Source organism: Saimiri boliviensis, chromosome 1 (assembly GCF_048565385.1).
Source record: "Saimiri boliviensis isolate mSaiBol1 chromosome 1, mSaiBol1.pri, whole genome shotgun sequence".
Classification (NCBI taxonomy): Eukaryota; Metazoa; Chordata; class Mammalia; order Primates; family Cebidae; genus Saimiri; species Saimiri boliviensis.
Window position 1 is genome coordinate 30,959,354 of NC_133449.1, and position 26,705 is coordinate 30,986,058.

The following is a 26,705-nucleotide window of genomic DNA, read 5'->3' on the forward strand; positions in this document are numbered from 1 at the left end:
TCTGTCTGGAACATCACTTTTCTTTTATTTTCCTACCTAGTGCCTCTTTCCCTTTAAGATGGTTAAAGGGAAACTTCTGTCAGGAAGCCTCCCCTGGCCCTCTCAGGTTGTGCTAGTTGGCTCTCCTCTGTGTTTTCACAGCACTGTGTGCATTCCCAGGTCACAGTGCACCACAGAACACCTGTCAGTCATCTGAACACAGAACACTTGTCAGTCAACACCCCCCAAGAGACTATCAGCTCTGAGTTCCCAGTGCCTAGCAGATGTTCGACCCATTGCAAGAGCTTGATAAATGAGTGTGTTTTTGTTCTTTGAAGTGGATAGACCGAGATTTTCTGGATGGATTTGAAGTGGATTTGATAGTCTATAGGTCAAGTAAACAGACTGATACCTGTCACAAGCAGGAAGCCCTTTGAGAACTCAGGTGCTTTATTTAAATCCACTGGGTTCCCCTAAATCCAATCATATGGAGATATTGTCCGCAGAAGATTACCCTATGATCTCAGATGCCAGAGCCAGCCCACCCTACCTGCACTCTGCCAATTCTGTTATTTTCTGTGTCTCTGAAAGCCCGCTATATTCCTGACCCCATCGCTAACGAACTGAAACTTAGCCTATGTCTCTATCAATTTGCAGATGCTGGGACTAAATGTCTAAGGATATATCATTTCCTCTTCAGAGGGTAATCATCTTGAAACCTAGATGATTACCCCACATATGAGAACATGTGGCATGTCTAAGGTCACTTAAGTTTGAGGTCACAGAGGCAGTGTTGTATAGAGGCTAAGCACACCAGCTCTGGAGTCAGAATGCTTAGGCCATGTCAGGTAACATCTCCGCTCGTGACAAGGTTGTGGCCCCAGGGAAGGACGGCTGGCTTTTACAAATCTGATGCAATCTTTTTTTTTCTTTTCTTTACTGCCTCCCTTCCCTTTTTGCATGCTGGCCGTCCAAGGGAGGGGCTGCAGAAGAGAAATCTTCCTAGCTGAGAAGGTGACCGCTGGTGAGGTGGTTCTGAAGATCAGTGAGTAGGGTGGATGTAGGTTGGTCTCAGCCAAAGGCTATTCTTGGACCACATGCAGAGTCCTCAGTGAAGGCAGATGAGACTCAATCTTCTCAGGAGTACAATGCCATCATCATCCACTGGACATGTTAGGAAAGCAAATGATAATCGGTTCAGACCCACCTCCCACCTGGGCCTTCCCACCCCACACTCCTGGGGAGCTGTGGAGACAGAACATTAATGGATGGTTTAGCCAGAGGGATCATACCATCCATTAGGAGGTATAAATCAACCTGAAATATAATCAACCTTGACTTCTCACAGTGCCTATGAATGATGACAGCCAAATACAGGCTGATTCTATATTCAATTCTCAATGAAATTTTTTCCCATGAATTCAATTTGGCATGCTTGTGCCAGTTTGCAGGTGTGCAAACTGGCACGGTAGCAGAAATCCATTTAAGCATATTCTACATGTTTACATTTATGGTCCCGTTGGTCTGACAGCTTTATGTGGGTGTGATGAACAACCCCTCTAACTCATATACAGGGGACCTCTGGGGAAACTACTCCCCAGGCCAATCCCTAAGAATGATAAAGCTGAGAATAGTGAAGTTACCAATGGTGTCAGAGAAAGCCTCAGAGTGAAATCCAACAAGGTGGCTGCCATTCCCTGCAGACCTTGGGTGGTCTTGATCCTCACTGAGCCAGAGATGGTCAGAGCTGGACTCAATCTCAGAGACCACCTAATTCCACTCATGTCACATGTGCAGCAGCTGAGGCCCAGAGATTTAATGTGATTTGCCTATGGTCTCTTCCTGTGACCACTCTTTGCCCACTGGACTCTGCTCAGTGTTGGACTGTCCTGTTTCAGGTGCCACACTTGTGTTGTCTTATTCTCCCAGACCTGAGCCTGCCACCATGGATGGACTACCTGGGATCAGGAGTGATGACTCAGCACTGGGGCTAAGCAGTTTGGGGATGGGCTCAGATAATTCTGGCCATTGGCCCTCCAGTAGAATCCCACTTCACACCCACTGCACACCGAATCTTGGAGGGATTGAGGGGTGACACAAACTGCAGGTCCCAAAAGCTTGGAAAGTAATTCCATAAAATGGACATTTGAGATTAAAAAAGACATTCCAGCTTTTACTGAATCATTTCTAAGCGCCCTAACCAGAGGAAGGGTTGCAGTAAAAAAGAGCAGAGGATTGAACTCCAGACTCTAATGTCCTTGAAATGAACATTACCTAGCGCCACACCTGGCACCTAGCATCTGCTCAGTATATCAGTGCATTTTGAATGATGAGGGAAGATAATCAGTTTTATACATGAATTTGTCTTCTCCTAGGCATATCACCTCATTCACTTAACAAACTGTATGAGATCTCGGAAGACATCACAAAAACAAGATTAAATATAAAACAAGACGCTGCACATATGGGGAAGGCTACGCCAGCCCTTCAGTGAGGTTTATTTGTGGCCTGTACATCCTGCCTAATCTGACCCTGATCTCCTGAGACTCATCTTGAGCCATTTCTCCTCATTCTCTGTGTGCTAGCCTGGATTGCGTACACTGTTCCATCTAGCCCAGACCTTTACTACTCTCTACCAGCTTGTCTTTGAGGCTTCAATTTCAATGTCACCTTCTCCAGAAAGTCCTTGGTAGAACCCCATCTAGACTAGTTCTCCCATTACTATCTACAGTACAGCACAAAGAGCTACAGCTCTTTTTTGGACCCAGGTCCTCACCCATCTGTGTCCACATCCTGCTATTCCTGCAAAGTGATATGAAAGGAGGAAACCGGCTTGGCCATGTGATTGCTTTGGACAACAGAATGACTTGCAGGTGTGCCAGACTGAAGCCTTGGTTTCAGAGGCCTTGCATGTTTAAGCTCTCTTTCTTATGTGTCTCCTATTTCCCTGAGAAGAACAAACCTAGGCAGGGTTTCCTCAATTCAGGTACCCAGCAAAGCCCTCAGCCAACCCACAGATGCATGAGCAAGCCAGGTGAAATCCACTGACAACCAGCCATGTGACTTGGAAGCTAAGTAAGTACGTGTCATACATATGCTGCTGAAGTTGTGTAATTTGTCACATGGCATTATTGCAATCAGAGTTACTGGATACACTAAGTTAGTCTCCCAATCCTTTCATATGTGCCTGCCACAAAGTGGGTGCTCAGAAAACATCTGATGGATGAATGAATGAATGAGCGCAATGAATGTAGTGCTCTATTTCAAATTCAGCAGAATAAAGGGTCCCCAGAGCTCTTCTCTTCACAAGAGCATGGTCCTGCAAGGGCCACCTCTACCTAAGATGACATGAGCCACTTCCTTGGGGCAAGACTTACCTCTGACTTCTGGAGGTATATCCCTTTGCCATCTTGGGTTAAGTTTTGGAAGACATCTGTGAAAACGCAGCAGAAAAGGAGCACAGCTAATGTGTATATTGGAAACATTATGAATTAGTTTCTCCCATGTATCTCATCTTAACCACATCCATTCGGAAAACATGAGGGAACCCAATGTCAGACTATATGTGACCACAGGCAGCCACACCTATAAGTGAGCCACTTCAAACCTTTGCCTCTGGAATAAGGCAGGGAACAAATGAGTCTGGGTATCTGCAGCCAGGCCTCACACACAGGCACTTGGCTAGAGTTCCCGATAGCTTCCCTGGTCTGCTGTTTCTGGGATGGCAACTGTCCTCTCTTGTGCTTAAAATAGAGACAGGTGGGAAGTCATGGGGCAGCAGAGGAAGCCCTGGACCTCCCCAACTTCCCGCCAGCTCACCCTCCATGTTCTCTACACGCAGCATCAAGTGGACAAAGCTGACAAAGTCCATCTGGAGGCTGGGGCCACCATAGCGGATGAGCATCAGCTGACAGACGTCATCACTGAGCACAGTTCCTGCATTGAGCACAGGTTCCTGCTGTGGGTGCTGGGAGCTTGCACCCAGCTCCCCTCCTGCCCAAGGCCCCTTCAATTGACCCTCCACTTTAGGGACCTGAATCCTGATAGCATGGAAATCTTCTTTTATAGGGTTCATTTTGAATTGTTTAATTGTTTAACCAATTTATTTTATTTAATCCCTATTCCTCACTGCTGCGTATTAAGGCAATCAGCATGGGGCTCTTTTCATCAAGTATGTGAGTGGACTTCAAGGAAGGAGGCAATCTGCTAAGTGCTCAAAAGGACCTGCTCTGGAGCCTGGTAGTCCTGGATTTAAACCCCAGGCAACTAGCTTCAATTTCTTCCTTTGTGAAGTGAGGATTATAACAAAGTGGTGTTGAAGATTAAATGAGAAGTTGAATGTGTGAACTGTCCATCAATGTTGGCTCTGATCACAGTGACAGTCATAAAAAGTGTTTGTGTTGATTGCAGAGCTACGTCTTTGAGAGCCACACTGTTCATTCTAGTTACTGCAGCATGCCACGCATCCCCCTCCCCTGCCTGGTGAGTGTGCACCCTGCCCATGTGTGCCCACAGCTCCAGCTTTTCCTGTGCCTACCTGCCTCCCTCATGGCAACCTGCAGCTGTGCCCAGCTCAGGTATCCTGACCCATTGTCTCGCTTGTAGAAAATCTTCTGCAAAGAATCAAATGAGAGGTTCGGGAAGCCAGGCATTTCCAAGCACCATCTGAGAGCCCCTGTGTGCCCCGTCAGTACCGCAGAGGGGCTGTTGAAGATATCTGAGGCTCCACATGCAGGGCCTGCTGCTAGGATAAGAATATGGCAGAGTCCATGCCAGGATCCCACCACCTCATGTTTCCTACAGCACAAGGCTTCTGAGAAAGAGAAAAGTTTTTTCTCATGGGGTATAGACAGTCTGGGTGTGGGTAAATGTGCTTAACATAAGCACATTATCCACACTCTAAAGTGATTCCAGCTTTCTGACTCAGGAGGCAAGTGGGAGAGTTGTGAGTTGTAAGCAATGATTGGAAGAGCAAGAAGGAGCAATTTTGTGAAAGACTTTCAATGCCAAGAGTGCCAAGGAGTTTGGTCTTTCTCTGAAGCCCATGGGGAGTCTTAAAAAGTGTTTTGAAAGAAAGCAGCATGATCAGATGTGTGTTTTGGAACTTCAGGAGACTACTGCAACCGGCTCTCTGAGTTTGGAAGAGACCGATGGAAGAAATGCTCATGTATGGGAGCGTGGAGAAGGTTTGGCGAGTTGGATATAAAGGGCTGCAGGGGAAAGAAGTGTCTCGTATAGCTTTGCAGAATTGCCATTTCTACACCATCTTCCAAAGAGCAGTAGTTAGATTTGTTCTTACCTGATAGAGCTTCAGCTGCTTCCAAAGGTCCCTGAATTCCTGGATGCTCATAGTACCCGAGGCATTAAGCTGATGAATGGGTTAAGATAAAAGCTGCCAGGGAGAGTTATGTCCATGCTTTGGAGGCAGTGATCCGCCCTCCACAAAGCAATTGGCAATTTGTGGATGGCCTCATTCAATATCTGATCATGTCTGATTTCACCAGTTGGCCTTACCTCACTGGCCAGATCGCCCAGGGCTCCTTCCACCCTTGCTAGGGAAAAGCAGCATAAGCCAGAGTACAGCAGTACTGGGAGAAGCAGTGATGATGGAGGTGATGATAGTGATGACCACAGCTAGCATTAAGTGAGGCAGGATATTTTGACACGGCCAATTTGATGTGATTTAAATTAAAAAATAGTAACTTTTTTCATTATTATTTTTAAAGAACAGCTTATGGAAGGAGTCAGGCACAGGGTGGCTAAGGATGCCTTTTACATGTTTTAAGTTTAATGGTTGCCCTTGTAGACCATGCCCAGATACCCCTAGCATCAGAGACATTGGGTCAAAGTACCACCATACCCCATCTCTGTTTGAGCCCTCACCATGAATCTGTCACTGAGTTACACACTTCACCTGTAGTAGGTGAGGTAGGCATTAACTCCCCCATGTTCTAGCTGATGAAATGAGCACTTGGAGAAGGTCTGATCTTGTTCAAGTTCAAACAGCTGGTTACAGGGCTGGGACCTGCCCCATGACTGTACCTGTACACCTAACCCCGCAGTGTCTCTGAGTTTCTGCAGACTGTTTTTGTTTTTACAACCTTCCTTAGGCTATCTATTCAATATGTCTCTCCATGGTATGGATTATCAAACTTTGACTACAATTATCCACTTAGAAAGGCAGTGCGTTCGCTAGAAATATTGCAGGGTTGAGAAACAGGACAGCTGAGTTCATGGCGTGTTGTTTAACTTCCCGGAGCCCTGGTTTCCTGGTCTGTGCACGGGTGCAGCCACCACCCAGTTATTAAATGGAAAACATATGGCCCTAAGGCTTTGGAAAGGCTCTTGTAAACCTGGAGAGCTGTTACTAACCACCACTTTATAGCTGCTTCATCCTCATTCCCAGGAAATGAGATTACTGTGATGGATGGCTGATATTGGTCACCTATTAGATGATAACTCTGTTCCCAAATTTTATCTGTACTGTCCCATTTGCATTCCCACATTAACCCTACCAAGTAAGTTTCAACACTCTCTCCATGCTCCAGATGAACACCTGGAGGCATAATGAGGCTCAGCCAACTTGTCCAGGATCCACAACTGGCAAGGGCTGGGGATGGGATTCAAATCCACTCTTCCTAGCTCCAGAGCAAAGCTCTCAACCAAAAGCACCCATCCACCCACAAACCTGAAAAGGTACGTCCAGTAATGCCAGGATCCCCTGGCAGGCTTCCAGGCTGAAGAGGGGCGGTGTGCTCCCCGGACCTGTAAAGGAGGAGGAAGAGGCCACATGGGGGCTGGCCCCAGGTCTGCAAATCCCTTTTCTGCGCAGGAAGAGGCAGTGCTTGCTGGGTGGACCAGCTGTAGGCTCTGATGACCACCATGTATATGGACTGGGCAAAGTGAGAATGGAAGGTAGTAGACAGAGCATGGCGGGTGATGAATAACCATCATGAATAACCTACATCCATGGAGCAAGTCAAATGCTATAGGGACACCTGGCATGGCTTGGCTTTGCCTACACAGAGGACCAGATGAGCATGCCTTTTGTACCTAGGGAGGGCCAGGATCCGAGAGGTCAACTTGTTCAAGGTCCCACCCAAATTGGGGGATTCTTTCCTCGGGTTTCTTTCTTTTTTCTTTTTTTTTTTTTTTTTTTTTTTTTTTTTTTTTTTTTTGAGATGGAGTCTCGCTCTGTCACCCAGGCTGGAATGGCATGTTCTTGGCTCACTGCCACCTCCACCTCCCGGGTTGAAGTAATTCTTCTGCCTCAGTCTCCTGAGTAGCTGGGATTACAGAAGCACACCACCACACCTGGCTAATTTTTTATATTTTTGGTAAAGACAGGGTTTCACTATGTTGGCCAGGCTGGTCTCAGACCCCTGACCTCGAGTGATCTGCCCACCTCGGCCTCACAAAGTGCTGGGATTACAGGTGTGAGCCACGACACCATCTCTCCTCAGGTTTCTTGACAGATGGTCTCGTCAGTTACGGGTGCTCACTTTTTCACATGGATGAAGAGCTACAGTCAGGAGAAACTTCTTCCGTTAAGTCCAAAGGAGCCTCCTATAATATTGGCTCACTGGCCCTAGTTTCACCTTCAGAACACCACAAAATGATATTTGTCTTTTCTTTGACTTCTGCTTTACCTTTTAAAATCTAAATATTTCTCAAACTACTCCTCAGATGCGATGATTTCTAAACCCTCAACGTCCTTTTCTGAGCCCTACATTTTGCCAGTATCTCTTCAAAATATGGTACCAAGATCTGAAAACAGTCCTCCAGATGTAATTTGATTGAATAGAACACAGTGGACTTATCGCCTCCAGTTTTCAGTCAGCATTTCCCAAATTATGTTTCAAAGGAGATTTTCTGCAGACAAAGAGTTCTGTAGTCAAAGAAATGTGGGATACTTTGCATCTATTAATGCTTTTCTTCATTCACCATGCCCTCTACTGTGTGTGAAGTACTGAAGACTCAAGTACAATTGACCACAGAAACTAACCCGTTTTATTTCACGGAACACTTACTAAACCTCTTGGTTTCCAATGTTTCCTGGAACACAATTTTAAAAACATACATCTAAATGTTCCCATTAAATGCAGCCTGAATGTGTATAAGCTTATTTAGCAGCAGCTCAAAACTATCAGTTCATGTTAGCTAGATGTCAACTAAATTAACCAAATATCTTTCACATAAACTGCCACAAAAATGAGGTCTCTTCTGTTAAGAACTTGTGCTACCATTTTAAAAATGGTATATATCAAAATGGTTTATTATCTTCCTGACTACATTTCATCTTTTTGGTTTGGGCACAGCTTGTTGAAAACATTCTGAATTTCAATTCTGCTATCTATTATATTAATGATTTCTTCCAGCTTTGTGCCATCTGCAGCTCCAATAAGCCTATATTCCATGTCTTCTTCCAAGACATTAATAAAAATTGGGGAAATGAACAGGACCAATAGCAGACAGAATCTAAGAATTCGTATCTAAACATCTAAGCATATAGACTCTTGCCTGTAACTGGATAGAATTATCCCTCTAGTTTTATATTTGTATAACTCTTGGGAATGGTGATAAGATTTCTTGTGAATACATTTACTTTTATTATTTTCCAACCCAAATTTTATTATTTATCATGGGAGACTCACCAAATATTTTGCGAAAATCTAGCATTTCTCTGATCTATTCATCTAGAACCTTCTTATAGGACTAAATGAAAGCAATTTGTTCATAAATATTTCAGAAAACCATTTTGTATATATGCAATCAAGACCTTTAAAAACTTTTAAATGTGTACAAGCCATTGTTTCTAGGCAATTTCCCTAGAATCAGCCTAGAATATTTTTTCAGTGGGGAGGAAAAGTTCTAAAGTTCTACAATTCCTACAGTCTTCCCTTCTGGATGTTTTACTGATAACTGAATTTGGCTTTGAGAAGCTTTCTGCAAATTCTTTCAAAGCCTGAATCACACAATAGTCTGGATTCTAATTTTCCTGGGTTTGAAATCTTGGCTTCATATAAAGGAGAAGCAATCATCTAACTTCTGTAGCAAATACTCTGGTTGTTTTTTTACTTTTTTTATTTTGAAGTTCATTTTTCTCCCTGGAGAAATCAGCCTATTTCTTTCATGACTTCTCACTCCAAATATATGTATAAAATATTTTATATGAATGTTAAGCTTTTCTAATAATTGATCCCAGGCTTTGTATGAAAGCATCCATGCTACCCATTTGCAATTCTTCTAGGTGGTATGCTGTCTCCCTCCAGATTTTTGTAGCTTGATCAATTTAACATGAGTTCATCAGAGAGTTCCCTAGGTAGGCTAGTTAATACTTAATATTTGTATCCCAAGTTGAGGAAATGGGTGCAATTCTTCCACATGAAATTGATATTCCAAGAAAGAGATACTCAGTTATTTCTTTCTGACTAGCAAAATGGCAGAAATCTTCATTTTCACTGCCATATATCTCTATATCCAAAGTAAGCAAAATAATAATAATGATAATGGTTTTCAAAGCTGAATAAATTTCTCTACTGCTTTTTTGCATCACATAATCCACCCTCGTGTAAAATAGAGCCATTGGTTGAGACCAGCATTCGGTAATTCACACATTCCACCAAAGGAAAGAGAAACTAAGCCAGAGTTTAGAAAAGTTGTGTCTCCTCTGAGTACAGGATGGCTCTCAAACACTTACTTGACCAGGTCATGTGGTTCAGGATGTTCTGCAGCTGAACTGCATTAATTTCTGTATACTGAATAGAAAGCAGATTGGCAAGAAAAAAAAATTGTTACTGAAGGCTCATTAGATGGCAGAGGGGACTTATGACTGGACATAAAATTAAACTGGGATTTTCTAAGTACTTCATGACGCTTTTTAACTGGGTACCAAGTCCAGAGAACCCTGGCAGAGCAGGACTTTTAAGCAGGCTTCTAGAGAACAGTGATTCTTGAAGGTGCTATACAGGTGCTTCTGAAGTTTAGCCAACAATTTGGTTTGAATTTCATTCTTAATAAAATGTCATTAGTCAAAACTCTAGATTTTAACCTTTGAGTTTACTAAAAGAAACTCTTTATATGAACATTTGACTTTAAAATATACCAATGAAATATAAGCATCAAACATTTGATTTTTTAAAAACTGATGCATATTCATAATATGCTATTTTTAATTGTTTTATATATATTGGGATTATCTATGAGACTTCATTTGATAAAAGGATTGCAGCATCAAATGTTTGGAAACCACTGGTATGGAGGAAAACTTTTATAAACAATACATGTAAGATTCTGATTTATCCTCTCCAGCTACATTAAACAAAATTCCAGATGGGCAAGGCAGGTAAGTTGTGACATCAAATCAGGAATGTCACTAACACAAGGGGCTCAGGTTCTCTATTTTAGTGACATTGCTCCAAATATCAGACCCCAGATATTTAGTATGTTTCTCATCTTCTTCATAAGTGTCTTGTAGGTTAAGAAGAATATGACTTCCAGAGCCCTGCACTCACACCATTAGCCCTTGCTAGACTCAAATCTGGGTCAGCCCAAGAGAAGAAGCCACAGGGACTAAGTGTGTGCCCCAGGCTCTCCCTTTCTTATCAGACTCATCCCCTCTCGAGGTGACCACTCAAGGGCCCCTTCTCCCTGGGCTCCCCTCCAGTGGTTCTCCCTAAAGTCCCCAGGATTTGTCATTGTCATGCTCTCCTCCCCTCACCCCACCACCCCTGTCTGACTCCCAACTCTGACTCTCTACTCTGCTACATCCCATTTGCTCACGATGAAAGATTAAAGTTGCTTTCCTTCAACTAATCAACACAGCTTCCAAGAACAGATAATCATTTTACAGGAGACTTCTAGGGCAATGGCTCTACTCATTTGTCTAAAAGCTTGAGAACTTTAATAGAAAGTGGCACTCAGGGGAATAGGTAGCCTTAAAACACAGTTTCTATGCAGCCTCAAGCAGATACAAACTTATGCTTTGATGAAATGATATGCTCCACTTTGTTTTCGGTTCTTCCCCATCCTCCCCCACTGCACCTGTTCAACTCACCTTTTCAAAGAATTTGGTGAAGCATTCATTCTGCCCTTCATTTTGATCTTCTATCTCCTACAGGAAGAGACACGTAGAAAGACATAATTATTCACCTGTATAAATGGACTTTTGTGTATACCCTAATGTCTCATGGCTTCCAGGCTTCTGAAATCCATGAGCTTAACTTTGCATTGTCTTTAATTTTATACCATAGCATTTACAAACAGCCCTTGCTTCTCTAATTTTCCCTGACTTTGGGGAAGTCACAAACAGTGAAATGGACATAAGAAACACCAGCTAAAGAGAAGCAGAAGAAAGGAGAGATGTAACTCACATAGCTAGCACTCTGGACCCTCAGTGACAAGGACTTGACCAGTGGGTAGTTCTCTACTCTTTGTTGGTGCAAAAACAGCAAAGCCCAGGGATTATTAGGATACACCGGGTAATGTCTGCCGTCTAGCAGAATGGAAGCCTGCTAGTTTATGGCAGCCTCCCTTCATCCGAACAACCCTTACACATCTTTTAATAGTCACCTCCTCCCTGAAGCCACTCCTGCTTCCCCCAGGACCATGGGAGTTGGCTCAGATTCTCCTCTTTGAGACTCTTCTAACACACTGTGCATATAAAATGAGTATACTGGATGCACTGGAAGATCAATAACTGCTTATGTATCTGTGTCCTTTCCAAACTTGGAACTTCTGGAAGTTCAAAGGGCAGCGGCCATGTGTACTTTACCTTTTTCTCTCTAATGTCTAGCACAGTGTTAGCTTGTGAGTGGAAGGAGGCCGGGAAGGAAGGGGAGGGATGTCCTTCACGCAGAAAGTAACCTGGTCTCCTGCTCTTCCCGTATCTCTTCTGTCTCAGCAGCAGAAACCCTGGTCTCTGCCATTTCCAACCTTGCCCTCCTTGCCTGCCCTAGCCCAAGCGGTCCCCAACCTCTAGGAGAGGCCTTGTGTCCTTACTAAAAGATGTGCTTCCTGGAGAAGACCCTGAGGATGAACTCTGACTTCTGGTGAGCCTCCAAGGTGCAAGGCAGGATGACGTATGTCCCTGGATCCAGACACAGCTCCTGACTCACTTCTTTCTCCCTGAGAAACTTATCAGGCTGGCTCAGGGGAGCATTGCTCTGGAAGAACTTGGGGGGCAGTCTCCTCTGGCCATCATGGTACTGTGGGTAGAAGACAGAAGAACACCAGGGAAGGTGATGACCCAGGGCTGTGGCCAGGTCTGAGGCCCTCAGCTCTGAGCCAGGACTAAGGTGGCCCCGATCTGCCAAATCCAATGTTCCCTAGTGAAGGATGAAACAAGAGAGGAGGAGAGGCAAAAACCAGAATATGTGTGTGGAGGGCTGCACCTCTGCTAGAACCTATCAGGGGCTACATAAACACGTGTCATTTGATTCGACTTACCTTAAAAACAAAACCAGCACAAAATGATGGGAAATATGTCCTTGTGCCTGTAGTTTCCATTTTACGGTAAGGGCTCTGAGGCTTAGACAGGTTAGATCATCTGCCCAGAGTCATCAGCTGGTTGCAGTCCCAGCCAGATGGGAATTCAGGACAGCAGAGCTCCATGCTCATGTTCTTTATACTGTCTGATGCTGCCTCCATGTATGTGATGTGGCGCGACTGATGGTCACAGATACAGATGGACCACCACCACCTCCCAACTACACCTCACAGCTGTACACAGATAAAATTCCATGTCACTTAGGGAAAACACCCTTGTAAAGGACAAAGAGAACTGGGCAAGAGCTCAGAAGACCCGAATCAGAGCTCTAATTCTGATATTTCTTGGGTATCTTTTTTGTTTTATCTGATTCATATTCTCTTTCTCTCTCTGTCTCTCTGCCTCCTTTGTTTCTCCATCTCTCCCTATTTTTCTCTCTTCCTTCCTCATCCCTTTGTTCTTGCTCAGGGCTGTAGAGTGAGAGGAGACTCACACCAGGATCCTCTTTCTGGTTTATACACAACTGCTAACCAAGACACCACTCATTTGCATAAACAGATATTTAGCAAATTCCTCCGTACTTTGGAAATAAAATACATATCCTTATGATGTAGGCATTCTTTCATAAGACAATGAGAACTAGGAAATTACCCAATTGCCCTCTTTGCCATGAGTTACTAGGAATCTCAGAAATAAATTGTATAATGATCCATAGTAGCTGTGCTAGGTTTCGTTTTCCTGGTAGAAGCAACTGTCTACCTAGCCCTCATCTCTTTGTCATTTTTTCCTTGGCATTTAAATTTTGTAACTGATTTGTGGGTTTCCTGTTTATACTTGTTTATTGTAGGTTGACTCAAATTCTGTTTAGAAGTAGGCATGACATCAATAACTTTTTCTTTTTAAATTAATAGGCAAATTTGAGAGTGGTCAGTATTCCTGTGAGGAAAATAACAAAAAGAGACCCAGCATAAAATGATTTCTTTATAACAGCACTTTTACTTGATTCAATCAAACCTGAGAAAATTAAGTTTTTACGCCTGTTTTCTTTGGGAAATAAAACAATAGCTGCCTCCTTCAGAGGATGGGATTCCTTGGGCCTTCCTACCTGACCCCTCCAAGGTGCCAAAGCAACTGAAGCCAGACATGTTCTTGTCCCTCTGCCCATGCTCCTGCCACATGTCCTCAAGCCTTTGTCCCTTCTCCCTGGGGAGGTGGGCTGCACAGTCTCTGTCCCATATGTTTTAAGTCCATTTTACTTTGGGTTTCATTACCCAGTCAAGATTGTAATTGATCGTCTTTCCTATGCTGTGATGGCCTTCAATATTAGCCCTAGGTATTCGCGTAGGAATTTAATACATTTTACAATTTATTGGTTTCATGCTAGGCTCTGAGACCTCCCTACAGATGCATGAGGATCTCTTGGGGGTCTTTGGATAAAGAGATTAGCAGATGCACTTTACTTTCACATAGGCACAGGCAGTTGGCAGACATTCTCATCATCAGACATTATCATAGCTTCTTACGCAGTATAAGCCTGCTCCAGTCTAACTGAAGCCCATGGAGGCTTGGCCACATGTGATTTCACCCCAAACTAGGGCCACCTGGTCAAGGGCAGAACTCACCGTGTTCATCTGGAAAACAAAAAAAGAGAGATCTCATTAGGCAGGGAATCTGGCTCTTTCATAAGCCAAAACCTGAAGAGAAGCTGATACGCAAGGCTCCACCCAGAAGCCCTGTCTCCTCCCACAAGACCTGCTGTTCTATCAGTGACATTTTAATCCATCATCAGAAATTCTGGAAAAGAGGAAGGGAAAGAAAGGTTGGCTTCTGGGGAGAGGAAAAGGAAGTCAATGTTGATTGTACTAACTGTGTGCCAGGCACAATAACAAGCACTACCACATAATCCTCTTTTATCCCACCTTTTGCCTAAACATCAATGTCCCCATTTTACAGATGAAGAAACTGATGGCCTAGTGCAAGAAGGTGACTTGTCCCAAATCACATGTTCCTAAACGACAGTGCCTGCCTTTGGAAACCCAGGTCTGTGAACAGAGACAGATGGTAAAGAGGACAAGAAACAGGAAGACATGGTCACTGCTGGCGACCCCATGCTTGGTCACATGCCCTGTGGTTCAGAGGTCTACCTACCCTATAGAGGTAGAAGCCAATGGCGAGGTAAGGCTTCTGGTTGCGGCGCCTGTGCCTGGGCTTCTGGAGCAGGGACACCAGCACACTGCAGGGCCTCAGGGATCTCCTGCCCTCTTCGGGCCTCCAGACAGACAGCAGGAACTGCGGGTTCTTCCAAAATGTGTCTGGGGCAGAACACAGCAAGGTGAGAATGGACCCCAATCCCCAAGCATCCTGCTCGCCAAACTACTAAGAGGTGAACAGTCTGAGGACAGCTCTGCCAGGATTGACACACTGAGTCCCATCAGGACAGAGTTGGGGTCCCTTCAACCTTGGCTCTGTGCCCTCCCCTCTTGCTCTTCCACCCGGAGCCTTCTCCAGACACACTGAACTGGAGTTGTTCACACCACTGTAGCCTCTTTGTCTTGCTCAGTGCCTGGCCCGGATGCAAAATACATCATCAGGATATGTATTTTATCTACCCCACAAGCATGTGCTATGTGAGTTAGCAATGGTCTTAACTCTCAGGGGAGGTGACCATGATCTCAGGGACCTTTGCATTTACTAGAGGCAAAAACCTTAGCTTAAGTTCTGCTTCAGACTTTTGGGGAAATACTGTCAAAAGGGGGACTCCAGAGCTAAGGCCACCCTGGCCCATTGAGGTCACACCCCACAGGCCTTGCCTTCAAAGGGGATGGCTCACTATCTCCAAAGTGGAGGAAGGGACACAGCCACCAAACCTGTCCCGTCTTGCGAGTTCAGACAAGTTTGTCTCCCCTGTCTAGAGAGCCTGGGAAGCCCAGGGTTTGGGTTCCTCCCAAGCTCCAGGTGGGCAGGACCTGATACAATTTCCATTTCCATCCTGCCCAGTTAGTGGGTGGTTACCTCAGTGTTTTCAGTGGCCTTCTCTAAAACTGAAGAAAGATTCTCCCTTGATCCTGCTTTTCCCATGCCTGTGTGCCTGTGACCCCCGGTGGTCACGAGGACAGGGCAACCCTCTGGGAAGATACAGCCCCACAGGCTGACGGCTTGACTGACAGGACTCGGTTGTGGTGTACATTGGTACCGCAGGGGCCCCGTCCTCCCTGTGGTCATAGTCCAGGGCCCCAGCACATCGTGAGACAAGCCGAGCCTCCTCTCCTCTCGGCTAGTGCAGAACGTGCTACACTCCCACGTGTAGTCACTCCCACACCCCCGCCCACAGCATCACCCCAAGAGCCCTGTTCCTGCGCATGCGCTCACCCTGCAGCAACTGCCTCCGGCCACCAGCTGTACTGCCCTTCTCCCATCTCCCCTCCCGCATGGTGTACGTCCACTTCCGGGCCGCCTCCTCGGTCAACAGGCCTGGGGTCAGTTTGCAGATGACCAGGAGCACAAAATGTGCTTTAAAGTCCTGCAGTGTCATCCTGCGGAGAGGAAAAAGGAACAGCACAAAGAGATGGACCAGATAACACCTAGTTATCAGGACTGATGGGGCGGGTGAGACAAAGCAGTGGGCATCCCAGCCCTCTCGTGGACAAAGACACCAGCTCTAGTGCAGAGCTGAGCTGGCCATCAGTACATGAGCTGGGGCTGGCTAGATCCCTGTGAGGGTCCGTTGTGGGGAGTCGGAGCTGCTGAGAAGCCCCACCCTCTGGCTGGAAGCAGCTGGCCACATGGCTGATTGGGGGAGATGTTCCTGTTTCTGGAATCACGGTGACAGCAGCTTTTGTTTTATCTGTAAATGTTCAGTAAGAACTGCATATCAGTTCTTAATCATTAATTAATGAAGATATTTGCCCCTACTTGCTAACTCATGGCCTATAACATTCTGTTTAAACTGGCTCAGTTTACTTAACCAAAAAGTGGAAACAACAGGAATTTGCAGGGCTTCAGTTCGGTGAAAGAGCTTCCAAAGGGAGAGGGCTGCAGCAGGCTGAACTAGATGGTTAATGGGAGGAGTCCTTGGAACAAGGGTTGACATTAATAGTAACAGTGGCAAACAAAAGCAAAGGGGAACAGATGGGGCCCCTGTCAAACACCTAGAAGCAGCATCATCTCAGAATGTCTTGATGGCCTTTCAAAAAATGAGGTGACCGCATATTCTCACTCACAAGTGAGAGCTGAGCAATGGGAAGACATGGACACAGGGAGGGGAACATCACATTCCAGGGCCTGCCAGGGAGTAGGGGGATAGGGGAAGTATAGCATGAGGAGAAATACCTAATGTAGATGGCAGGGTGGTGGATGCAGCCAACCACCATGGCATGTGTATACCTACGTAACAAACCTGCATGTTCTGCACGTGTACCCCAGAACTTAAAGTACATTTTTTAAAAATGAAGTGAGCAGTTCTGGAGTGGAAGTGTTACTCTGCTCTGGAGGGCACTGGTCAGGGAGCCTACACTATGGCAAGACTTTGCAGTCTCTTCCTACCTCAAGGCCTTTTCAGGACAAAAAAGGCAAAACCTTTTTTGAATATATTGAGCAAGAGAGCAGAGGGGAAGACAGAGAGGAGGAAACAGCCTGGCCGAGCCCTCCCTGAGCTCCACGCTAGTGGCCTCTACTCTCATCACAGAGACTGACCATATATTTATAGGGGCTGTTTGTTCTGCTAGACCGTGAGTACCTAATGGGATGGTGCCTTATTGATCTCTGTACATGAGGTTCCTGGAACCCATCCAATAAATGTCTGCTGGATGGGTTTTCAAATATAGGCCAGGACATTTGTCCAAGTCTCCAAGTCCAATACCAGAATTCTCCATCATTGTCTTTCCTCAGAAGCAGAATCTTCTCCTTGGGGCTCAGCAGCTCCCATTTACTTGAACTGAAAATAGAAAAGGGAATGAAAAGCTTGTGGGGGACATGCTAGAAATTCTTTAGTAAAGGCTCTGTAGTGTCATTATTTATTATTATTTTCATACTGCTTCAGACAACTGAATTTCCCATTCTGTATTACACAGTAGCATGTAGCTTTCATTGATAGCTTACCATGAGCTAAGCACTGGGCTAGGTTCTTGACATACATTATTTCATTGAAGGCTAACAACAACTTCGTTGTTCTCATTTTAGAGATTAGATAACTGATTTAAGAGAGATTGAGTTATTTGCTGAAATCATACATCCATTAAATGTCAGAGGTAACATTTGAACCTGCATCTTTTCAAAGGTCATCATTTGAACTTCTACTTCTGGCCATGAAGGAGTAAGACTGTCCTGACAGCCTCCTACCATCAAGAAATAAAAATGCGACAAAACAGAAGAAGCTGTTTTCAGATACTGGACAGCAGGTAACATGGGTCTGTGATCCCAGGAGGTTGGAAACAAATGAAGTGAGCCCTAGCATCACCTAGGCTTTCTTCCTGAAAGTAATTTCCTGGCCACTGCTACAGGGAGAGGGACTCAAAAAAGAACATATAGGTCTGGCTGAATGGAGGAGACAGAATCTGGAATTCGGGGAGATGAAGACAGAGAGAATTTGCTGGGCAAAGCACCTGAGAGGAGGGGCCTCATAAAAAAGGAGTTCCAGGAACTTCAGAGGGGTTCCCTTGTGTCTTTGGCTGAGATTTAGTCTGTGCTTTCTTAAAGTGAAACTCCCCAAGATTGGACTGTAAGCAGGACATAGTGCTGGGAATCTCATGCATTCCCATGAGACAGAGTTAAAAGACTTTATTTACTTATTTACTTATTTTGAGACAGAGTCTAACTCTGCCATGTAGGCTAGAGTACAGTGGTGTGATCTCGGCTTACTGCAACCTCTGCCTCCCAGGTTCAAGAAATTCTCCTGCCTCAGCCTCCCAAACAATTGGGATTACAGGCATATGCCACCACATCTGGCTAATTTCTGTATTAGTGGTACAGATGTGGTTTCACCATGTTGGTCAGGCTGGTATTGAACTCCTGACCTCAAATGATCTACCCTCCTCTGCCTCCCAGAGTGCTGCGATTACAGGCATGAGCCACTGTGCCCAGCCAAAAGACTTTGTTGAATATATGGAATCTTTACTAGAGATCCCAGAGGGTCTACAATTTAGTAGTGGATTCAAATTATCTCTGAAATAAAGTTTGTTTTGACTTTCCCTAAAAGTGCTTAAAAACGTCGAAGTATCAAAATCCCTAAGCAATGTAACTACTTACTTTAAAAAAGGTCCAATACTCTTTAAAGAAATACAATAAAATTCAGCACTATGAAACTAAAATTTACAATGTCCAGCATGCAATAACTTATTAGCCATATGACGAAGTAGAAAATATGATCCGTGACCAGGAATAAAAAAACAGTCCATAGAAACTGACATAGAAATGCGAGAGATGATGGAATTAGCAGATACGGACATTGAAACAGCTGTCATAAAAATGCCCCATATTCTCAAGGATGTAAAGAGAAACATGGACATAATGAGGGGAGAAATGAAAGATAATCTCAAGTGGAATTTCTAGAATTGAAAATATAATATTTAAAATGAAAAATATACTGAATGGGATTAACAGCAGATTAAACACTGCAAAATAAAAGCGCATGATTTTAATATTCACTATACCTCTGGATCCAATAAATTAAGAAGCTTGCCTAAACTAAGATCACACAGCTAGGAAGTAACAGCAGTGCAATTTTACCCATCATCTATCTCTAATGTTACTGCTTGTTCCCCTGTGAAAGAAACCGCCACCAGCAACATGATGCTAGATTTCCGTAACACTTTAAAATTTATGTATTTTTTGGAAGGACGTTTTCCCACATGGACCAAGCTCCTCTAACAACTCTGTTTGCTAATGTGTAACAAATATAATGCAGCACATTCCATCAGGAGGAAAATTCAACTTGTCTAAGCCTTCATTTTTTCACTGTAAAAATGATTATGTGATCATGTGTATATGAATATGCTTGTGTACTCAAAAGACATGCACAGGATTAAGTACTATAAATCTTCATAATAACATAAGGAAGGACTTTAAGACTTGACCTCCCTTTCTGCCTGTGCCCTACAGCCAGTGTTTAGCCTGCAAAACCCACATTTCTTTAGGGCTACCATTAGGCAGAAACAACCTAAATGCCGGCATCGAATCAGAATGTCCAGAGGCTACTCTATGTAATCAGAGTGTAGAGTCCAATCCAAATTTGTCTACTTTGACTCAGCAAACCCAGGAGTATACTGAACCAAGCCAGGGAAAGACACTGGACTCAGGCACCAAAGACCTTGGTTGAGTCACGCTGTAAGACCTTAGGCAATTCAATTAATCCAAGTTTCTCTATTAGTAAAATGGGGATAAAACTACCTACTTGGTAATAACGTTGTTTGGGGGATTAAATGAGATAATAAAAATTCAAAGAGTTTAGCACAGTGCTGGCAAGCCCGCAAATAAACATTAGCTTTAATTATTATAATGAAAGAGAAAGCAGTCTATATGCCATAAAGCATCTTATAAATGTGAGGGATTGAGCATCCCAGTCTGAAAGCTTCCTGATCCCGCCTAAGACCAAAGGAAGCACACATTTGAATTTGTGTGCAAATGGCAGGCTCCTTTGCCTACACCTACACATTCTCGCCCCAAAAGTTCACCTGTCACTCCAGTCTCCTTTCCATTCCACTTTTCCCCAGGGGTTCCGTAGCTTGACTAGATACTCAGGTCTGTGTTTGCAGGTCACCTGCATAAAACGAGAGGCAGTTTAGGTGGCTGGGCTGAGTGCAAGCATTCCAGAGATCTGAGTGAGACTTGGGCCTGCCGCTGAGCACTTGCAGGGGAAAAGCAGGCCCAGAGAGAGCTGATAAAGGAGAAAGTGGCTCTGCTCCTTGTTCTTAGAAGCTGTGAGACCTAGGGCAAATTGCCTAACCTCTCTGTGTCTCCGTTTCCTGATCTGTGAAATAAGGTCAATAGTCATACGTATGGCAGTGGATATAGTCATACCTGTGACCCTCCCCAAACGGGATACATACACTCTGAACCTGTGAACACAACCCTATTTGGAAAAAGGATCTTTGCAAATGTAATTAAGTTAAGAACCTGGAGATGAGATCATTATGGATTCTCGTGGGCTCTAAATTCAAAGACAAGTGTCAGAAGAGAAGGGGAGAGGACACAGAGAAGGCCACGTGCAGATAGAGGCAGAGACTGAGCTATGTAGCCCAAGCCAAGGAACACCTGGAGCCACCAGAAGGTGGAGGAGGCAAGCAGGGACTCTTCCTTAGAGCCTTCAGAGGGAGCATGCCCCACCCACACCTTGATTTCAGATTTCAGGCCTTCAGAACTGAGAAAATTAATTTCTGTTGTTTTTAAGCACCCCCCTAACCCACCACCACCAGTTTATGGTAATTTGTTGTGGCAACCCTAGGAAACCAATAGACCTTGTGAAAAGAAAGTAAATCTTGGGACACTCCCTACCCCCCCAACCCCCCCACCCCCCTCCACCCCGGCAATCACTAATCTAAATGGAAAAGTCAAGCTGGGAACTGCTTAGGGCAAACCTGCCTCTCATTCTAGTCAAAGGCACCCCTCTGCTCACTGAGATAAATCCGTATCTGATTGCCTCCTTTGGAGGGGCTAATCAGAAACTCAAAAGAATGCAACCACGTGTCTCTTATCTACCAGTGACCTGGAAGCCCCCTGCCTGCTTTGAGTTGTCCTGCCTTTCCAGATGAAACCAAATGTTCATCCTACATATGTTGATTGATATCTCATGTCTTCTAAAAGATATAAAACCAAGCTGTGCTCCAACCACCTTGGGCACATATGGTCAGGACCTCCTGAGGCTGTCACAGGTGCACATCCTCAACCTTTGCTAAATAAACTTTTAAATTAACTGAGACCTGTCTCAGATATTTGGGATTCACAGCCTATTCAGGGCAGTGCTGTGAGGATGAAATGAGTCCACATGTGTAAGGCAGTTAAAACAGTATTTAGCACATAGTGAGTGCTATGTAAATTTTGTTAATAAATATGGAAACCAATTAAAAGCTCTGGGCACACACACCAACATAGTTGTTGGAGATCTAGAAGGAAGATGTTAAATGTGAATTGAGTCCAAGAAATTTGAAACAGAGTTAAGGAAAACTGGAGGACTTGTGAGGAGTCGGACCCTCTGGAGAATATCAGAGGTTCTTTTTTTTTTTTTTTTTTTTCTTTTTTGAGACGGAGTTTTTTGCTCTTGTTACCCAGGCTAGAGTGCAATGGCGCGATCTCGGCTCACCACGACCTCCGCCTCCTGGGTTCAGGCAGTTCTCCTGCCTCAGTCTCCTGAGTAGCTGGGATTACAGGCACGCGCCACCATGCCCAGCTAATTTTTTTGTATCTTTAGTAGAGACGGGGTTTCACCATGTTGACCAGGATGGTCTCGATCTCTTGACCTCGTGATCCACCCACCTCAGCCTCCCAAAGTGCTGGGATTACAGGCGTGAGCCACTGCGCCCGGCCAGAGGTTCTTTAACTTAAACCTGCTGACTTCTTATCTCTATGCTTTACTTACACTGCTCCTTCCACCAGAATGTTCTCCTCACCCCACACAAATCTACCCGTTTCAGGGGCCAACTCAATGTCACCTCCGCTGTTAAAAGACTTTTCTGACTTCTCCCTAACCCAACTCAGTGGAGGTCTTTTCTCCCACCCGTGAATTTTTAAAGCCTTTTATCTATACTTTCTTCTGTGTTTCAACTTTGCTTCCTCCTCATTTTCAGATATGGTTTGTGACCATACCTGAGTGTCAGCCCTTTGTAGGCAGGTCCTGTCTGGTGCATCTTCCTCTAAATGCCTAGTAGAACTCAAAAGATGGATAGTAATGGAAACTGTCATATGGAGACTGTCATAAAGAAGTGTGTGAGAGAAAAGAAATTTGGGAGGAAAGAACCAGATAAAATGGTTGTTCTTGGCAGCCCAGAGTGAAGTAAAGTTCAAGGAAGAGTTGTGAGATACAGCAGGTGGGAGGATGGTTGATGGGGGATGAAGTTAGGATGGTGCATTGGCAGTGGCGAAGGCTGTACCCACCACTTTACCCCAGGAAATAGGTACAGAGGCACAGAGACCCACCAAGACCACTCCCCAGAGGGTGCAGAAACTAAATCCACCAATATGAGCCAGGGCCCAGAGAGGGAAGGGCAAGGCTGAGAGGGAAACCAAGGGGCTGACCTCAACCCACCTTCCTGATTCCTGTGAGAGTATAGGCATGGCCGTCCACCAGCCCATTCTCCAGAACCTTCTCCTTCTGCAGAGACAAGAGAAGTCCTGATCAGTCTTCTGCTATCTACAGCTTATTCCTTGAGTCATGGGAGGGCTGCTTGGTTGGAGCAGGGGTTTACGGAGAGAAATGTGGGAGAGAATCATGGTATGGTACATTGCAGTTTTCAAAGCTTTTTGGTATCCATAGTCTAATTCCACCTTCTCAATAAGTGATTCATTCTGCAGTGGTCATGTCATACTCTCTATTTTACAGAGGACAATTTCCGTTTAGAGTTGCGTAGTCAATGTGTGAGGTGACATTCTTGGCCATCAGTGAAGACAGGGCTGACCTGAGGGCTTCCTGTTCCTGTTCCATGGTTTTGGTTGTTATCAAATAGGATGGAGAAAGTGCCTTGTGTGTAGCTGACACTTAAAAATTGTTAGCTTCCTGCTCTGCGCATCGTCTTCTTTTTCCAACTGCCTTGCCTGCCCTAATGCGTCAGTACTGCTACTCTGTTATTTTTGTATGTGTGTGTTTTTAAACAGACCCTCATTCTTGTTGCCCAGGCTAGAGTGCAGTGGTATGATCTTGGCTAATTGCAACCTCGCCTCCCAGGTTTTAGTGATTCTCCTGCCTCAGCTTCCCAAATAGCTGGGATTACAGGTGACTGCCAGCATGCCCAGCTAATTTTTGTATTTTTAGTAGAGACAGGGTTTCACCATAGTGGCCAGTCTGGTCTCAAATTCCTGATCTCAGGTGATTTGCCTGCCTCGGCCTACCAAAGTGCTGGGATTACAGGTGTGAGCCACTGTGCCCGGCCTTGCTGTTCTGGTTTGAAAACCAGGACCTCAGCAATAGGAGCTGGGTGGAGGTCCTGAGCCCACACCCAGGGACAGCAGTGATGGTAGCTGGAGAGCATGGGTGCAGGAGAAGAGGATGTTCTGCCAGGGCCAGACCAGTCTCACCCCTGAGTGGGTCTGGCAGCCAATGAGGGTTCTGTGGCAGGTGGCTTTGGTGAGGAGGTCCCAGAGGTTGCCATGGGCTTCTGCCAGGTTGATGGTCATTGTCACCCCTCCAGTGAAGTCTACAAGGGCTTCAGACACCTGTCCAAACTGCAAGTCTTCGTAGGAACCAGAGAGCCTGCCCAGGGAAGAAATAAACATGAGAGGAAGAGTATAGTGAGTGTTTATAATTTTATGTGGCCTTGGCATCCACTTTTAAATAGGAGTTTAATCTTCTCATACCAAAAGCAGGGCGCAGGCAACCCTGACACAGTTTCCAATCCCAGGCCCATCCTGAATGGCTCCGGCTGGTGGTCATAGATAAAAGTTAGAGGCATCTCTCCTGCCTAGAAGACTGGGAACCTCTCTTTCCCACCACTTCCTTTAAATGGACAGTTCAGATGTTTGCCTGAGATCTTAAAGTGACTGCCTGTCAATCACAGCAAGATCTCCTAGAACTAGTGCCTGCTTGCTTTGAACTCATCAGTTAAAGCTGCTTGAGGGAAACCCATTAGGCCAACACCCTGGGCTCAAGATAAGGTATGGGTCCACTACGGGTCCATTTTCTCTCTTTCTGCCTGGGCTCCCTGACCTCCTGTGCAAGTGTGCGTGTGTGTGCAAGTGTGTATATATGTGTGTTTGTGCATGTGTGTGTGTATGTGTGTGTGTGTCTGTGTGTGTGTACCCTCCATGCATGCCAGTACCCTCTAGGGTCTGTAGGTATGAAAAACTTGAATTTTCATATTGTGGCTGTATCATTGAAGCTGTGCCCACAATCCAATCCCTGATGTTCAGATTCTGGCCGCCCCACCGGGACCCAAGCAGGTGGATCCCCTGCTGCTGCTCCTTCATCCAGGCCTCTCAGCTGCTGGGGACAGCAGTGATTAGCTAGGTTGAGAGAGTTTCATTCAAAACAAAGGAAGGGGCATTTAAACTGTAGATTAGATTGTCCAAATGAGCAGTGAAGCCTTTGCTTAGGTATTCTTTGGGTGTATCTTGCTACTTCTTCCTTCCACCCCAGGAGCAAAGGAGAGAATATACACTCAGAGCTCCGATTCTCCTTAATTCCATCCATTAGAGAAGGCAAAACTCTTGAATGCAGGTTTTGATGAGGTGACCTGTACACAAAAGACTCTGAATACATAGTCACTTTATGTCAGCTGAGACATACCTCAGGATCTCATTTCATAAACTTAACCTGACTCTACTCCCCTCCCTGAACATTGAGAGAGAGAAAAAGAAGCGATGTGAAGGGGGGTATTTCTGCCGATTTCTTACTTGGCATAGGCCTTTTCCAGAAGCGCGCCCCAGAACAAGTTCTTATAGGTGGAGGAGACAAAGACCAACTGGCCAGCCTCATTCACAGGCAGACGGTCATCGATCACCACAGGAATCCAGTTCCCGTAGTGCCAGAACTGGAGGGAGAGAGTGGCCCCTGATGAATGAGGACTCCTGCAGATGGTGGTGAGCCCGGAAGGTGAAGACATGGTCCTCCAGAAACCCTCTTTCATATGACTTCCTCCGGCCCAAGGCCCTGGAAAGACACTCACCCAGAACTGGAAGATGCCAGCATACTTCTCAGTGAAACTCTGATTCAGGGGAACAACCCAGCTCAGGATGTCCTGTTGCAAGGTCAGAGCTTAAAAAGCAGCCAAGAACCAGCAGTCTCCTAAGTCAGACAGCACACAGCATCTGCATGAATCTACTGGGGACTTCATGCCTGCAGGAAATGCCCGGTCCCAGTGGCTACCCTCTCTGGGCTAGCAGCCTAGTTTAGGAGAAGGGAAGTATATCCTGGGCAGGCAGATGATGAGTGAGCAGAGTGGGGCACTGGGAGCACTGGCTGAAATCCAACTTGACACCAAAACCAGAGCTGTGTTCCTGGACCAGCTTTTAGATTTCTGAATGCCCTATCCTCAGGAATTTGGATCTGAACATCACCCCCTTTTTCCAAAGCTTGCCTCGGAAACTGATTTATGTTCTTCTGAGAAAGCCTGAACCCTTCAGGACCCCATTTCCCTGTCTGTGAAATGGATATCACTGGACTTGGGCCTTCCCTGATGACCAATTTACTATTTTTAAAAAGTAGAGTTGAGGATAGGTCTGCTTTGATCCTGTTCTGGGAGGCTAATGACTGCTATCTCAAGAAGGCCCCATTGTGGGAGCTAAAATAGAATGAGCACATTTTCCAAACTTAAAATTTAGACCTGTCAACTGGTAATGAGGACGATGTGAGGACTCAGGCAGGATATGACATTCCCACGCATCCTCAGAGGACCAGCTTTTCTAAACTTCACAGCAAAGTACAGAGCCTTCCAGGTGGTGTTCAGGGTTTGCCAGTGAATAACCATTTCTGGGGCTCTCTCCAGCGGTGATCACTGGATTCTCTTCTTTATCATCCACCCTGTCTTGGCCAAGCCGGGCCAGCAGGCAACCTGGTGTGTGGTCTCTGGGGGCTGTGCAAACTTACCTACAATGCCCTGGCACAGATCCAGCCTTTTAGCCTTGCCAGAATAAAACTGGGGATTGCTGTGCAGCTCCTGGGGGAGACAAACAGAACTGTCATTCTGACCTAGACCAACAAAGCTCCTGGAGCTACAAGGACCATGTTTTCCCATACCTCAAAACTAGACTGAGGGGGACACAGATACAGAATATATGTGAAATCAGTGCTATCCCAAAAGATCTGGGATACACAATTCTGTCCTTTGTATTTCTCATTCCTTCTTACAGCTCGTATAAGTCAGAGCCCTGGAGAACTCTGTGTAGATACTGAGGTATTCTCAGTTTTCCTGGAGGTCTTCTGTTCCTCTTTTTTCTCCCCTATTCTTCCTTCCTATTCCTGACCACTCTGATGGTCTCTTCAGCTTTTCCTGCTGAGATGGAGCCCGGAGTGGGGTGGTAAGGGGGTGGCCTCTCCTCCGTGGCAAGATTTAAATCCTTCAGTCTTTGTGTGGACACAGTTTCCCCAAGAGTCAGGTAT

At 45.3% G+C, this 26,705-nt stretch overlaps 1 protein-coding gene across 1 annotated transcript in view; it reads right to left on the reverse strand.

Moving 5' to 3' along the window:
* Window positions 1–255: 255 nt before the first annotated feature.
* The window catches only part of CAPN14 (calpain 14), a 53,847-nt gene continuing 27,397 nt past the window's right edge, over window positions 256–26,705 (reverse strand). The window contains 19 exon segments of the mRNA XM_074394660.1: window positions 256–1,143; window positions 3,357–3,412; window positions 3,799–3,915; window positions 4,517–4,592; window positions 5,279–5,347; window positions 6,680–6,744; window positions 9,680–9,737; window positions 11,036–11,092; window positions 11,586–11,631; window positions 11,980–12,185; window positions 14,089–14,097; window positions 14,615–14,778; window positions 15,836–15,999; window positions 17,325–17,399; window positions 20,134–20,219; window positions 22,701–22,766; window positions 23,687–23,861; window positions 25,001–25,391; window positions 26,193–26,262. Coding sequence (XP_074250761.1) covers window positions 1,117–1,143; window positions 3,357–3,412; window positions 3,799–3,915; window positions 4,517–4,592; window positions 5,279–5,347; window positions 6,680–6,744; window positions 9,680–9,737; window positions 11,036–11,092; window positions 11,586–11,631; window positions 11,980–12,185; window positions 14,089–14,097; window positions 14,615–14,778; window positions 15,836–15,999; window positions 17,325–17,399; window positions 20,134–20,219; window positions 22,701–22,766; window positions 23,687–23,861; window positions 25,001–25,391; window positions 26,193–26,262 — 1,977 coding nt within the window. The 3' untranslated portion in view covers window positions 256–1,116.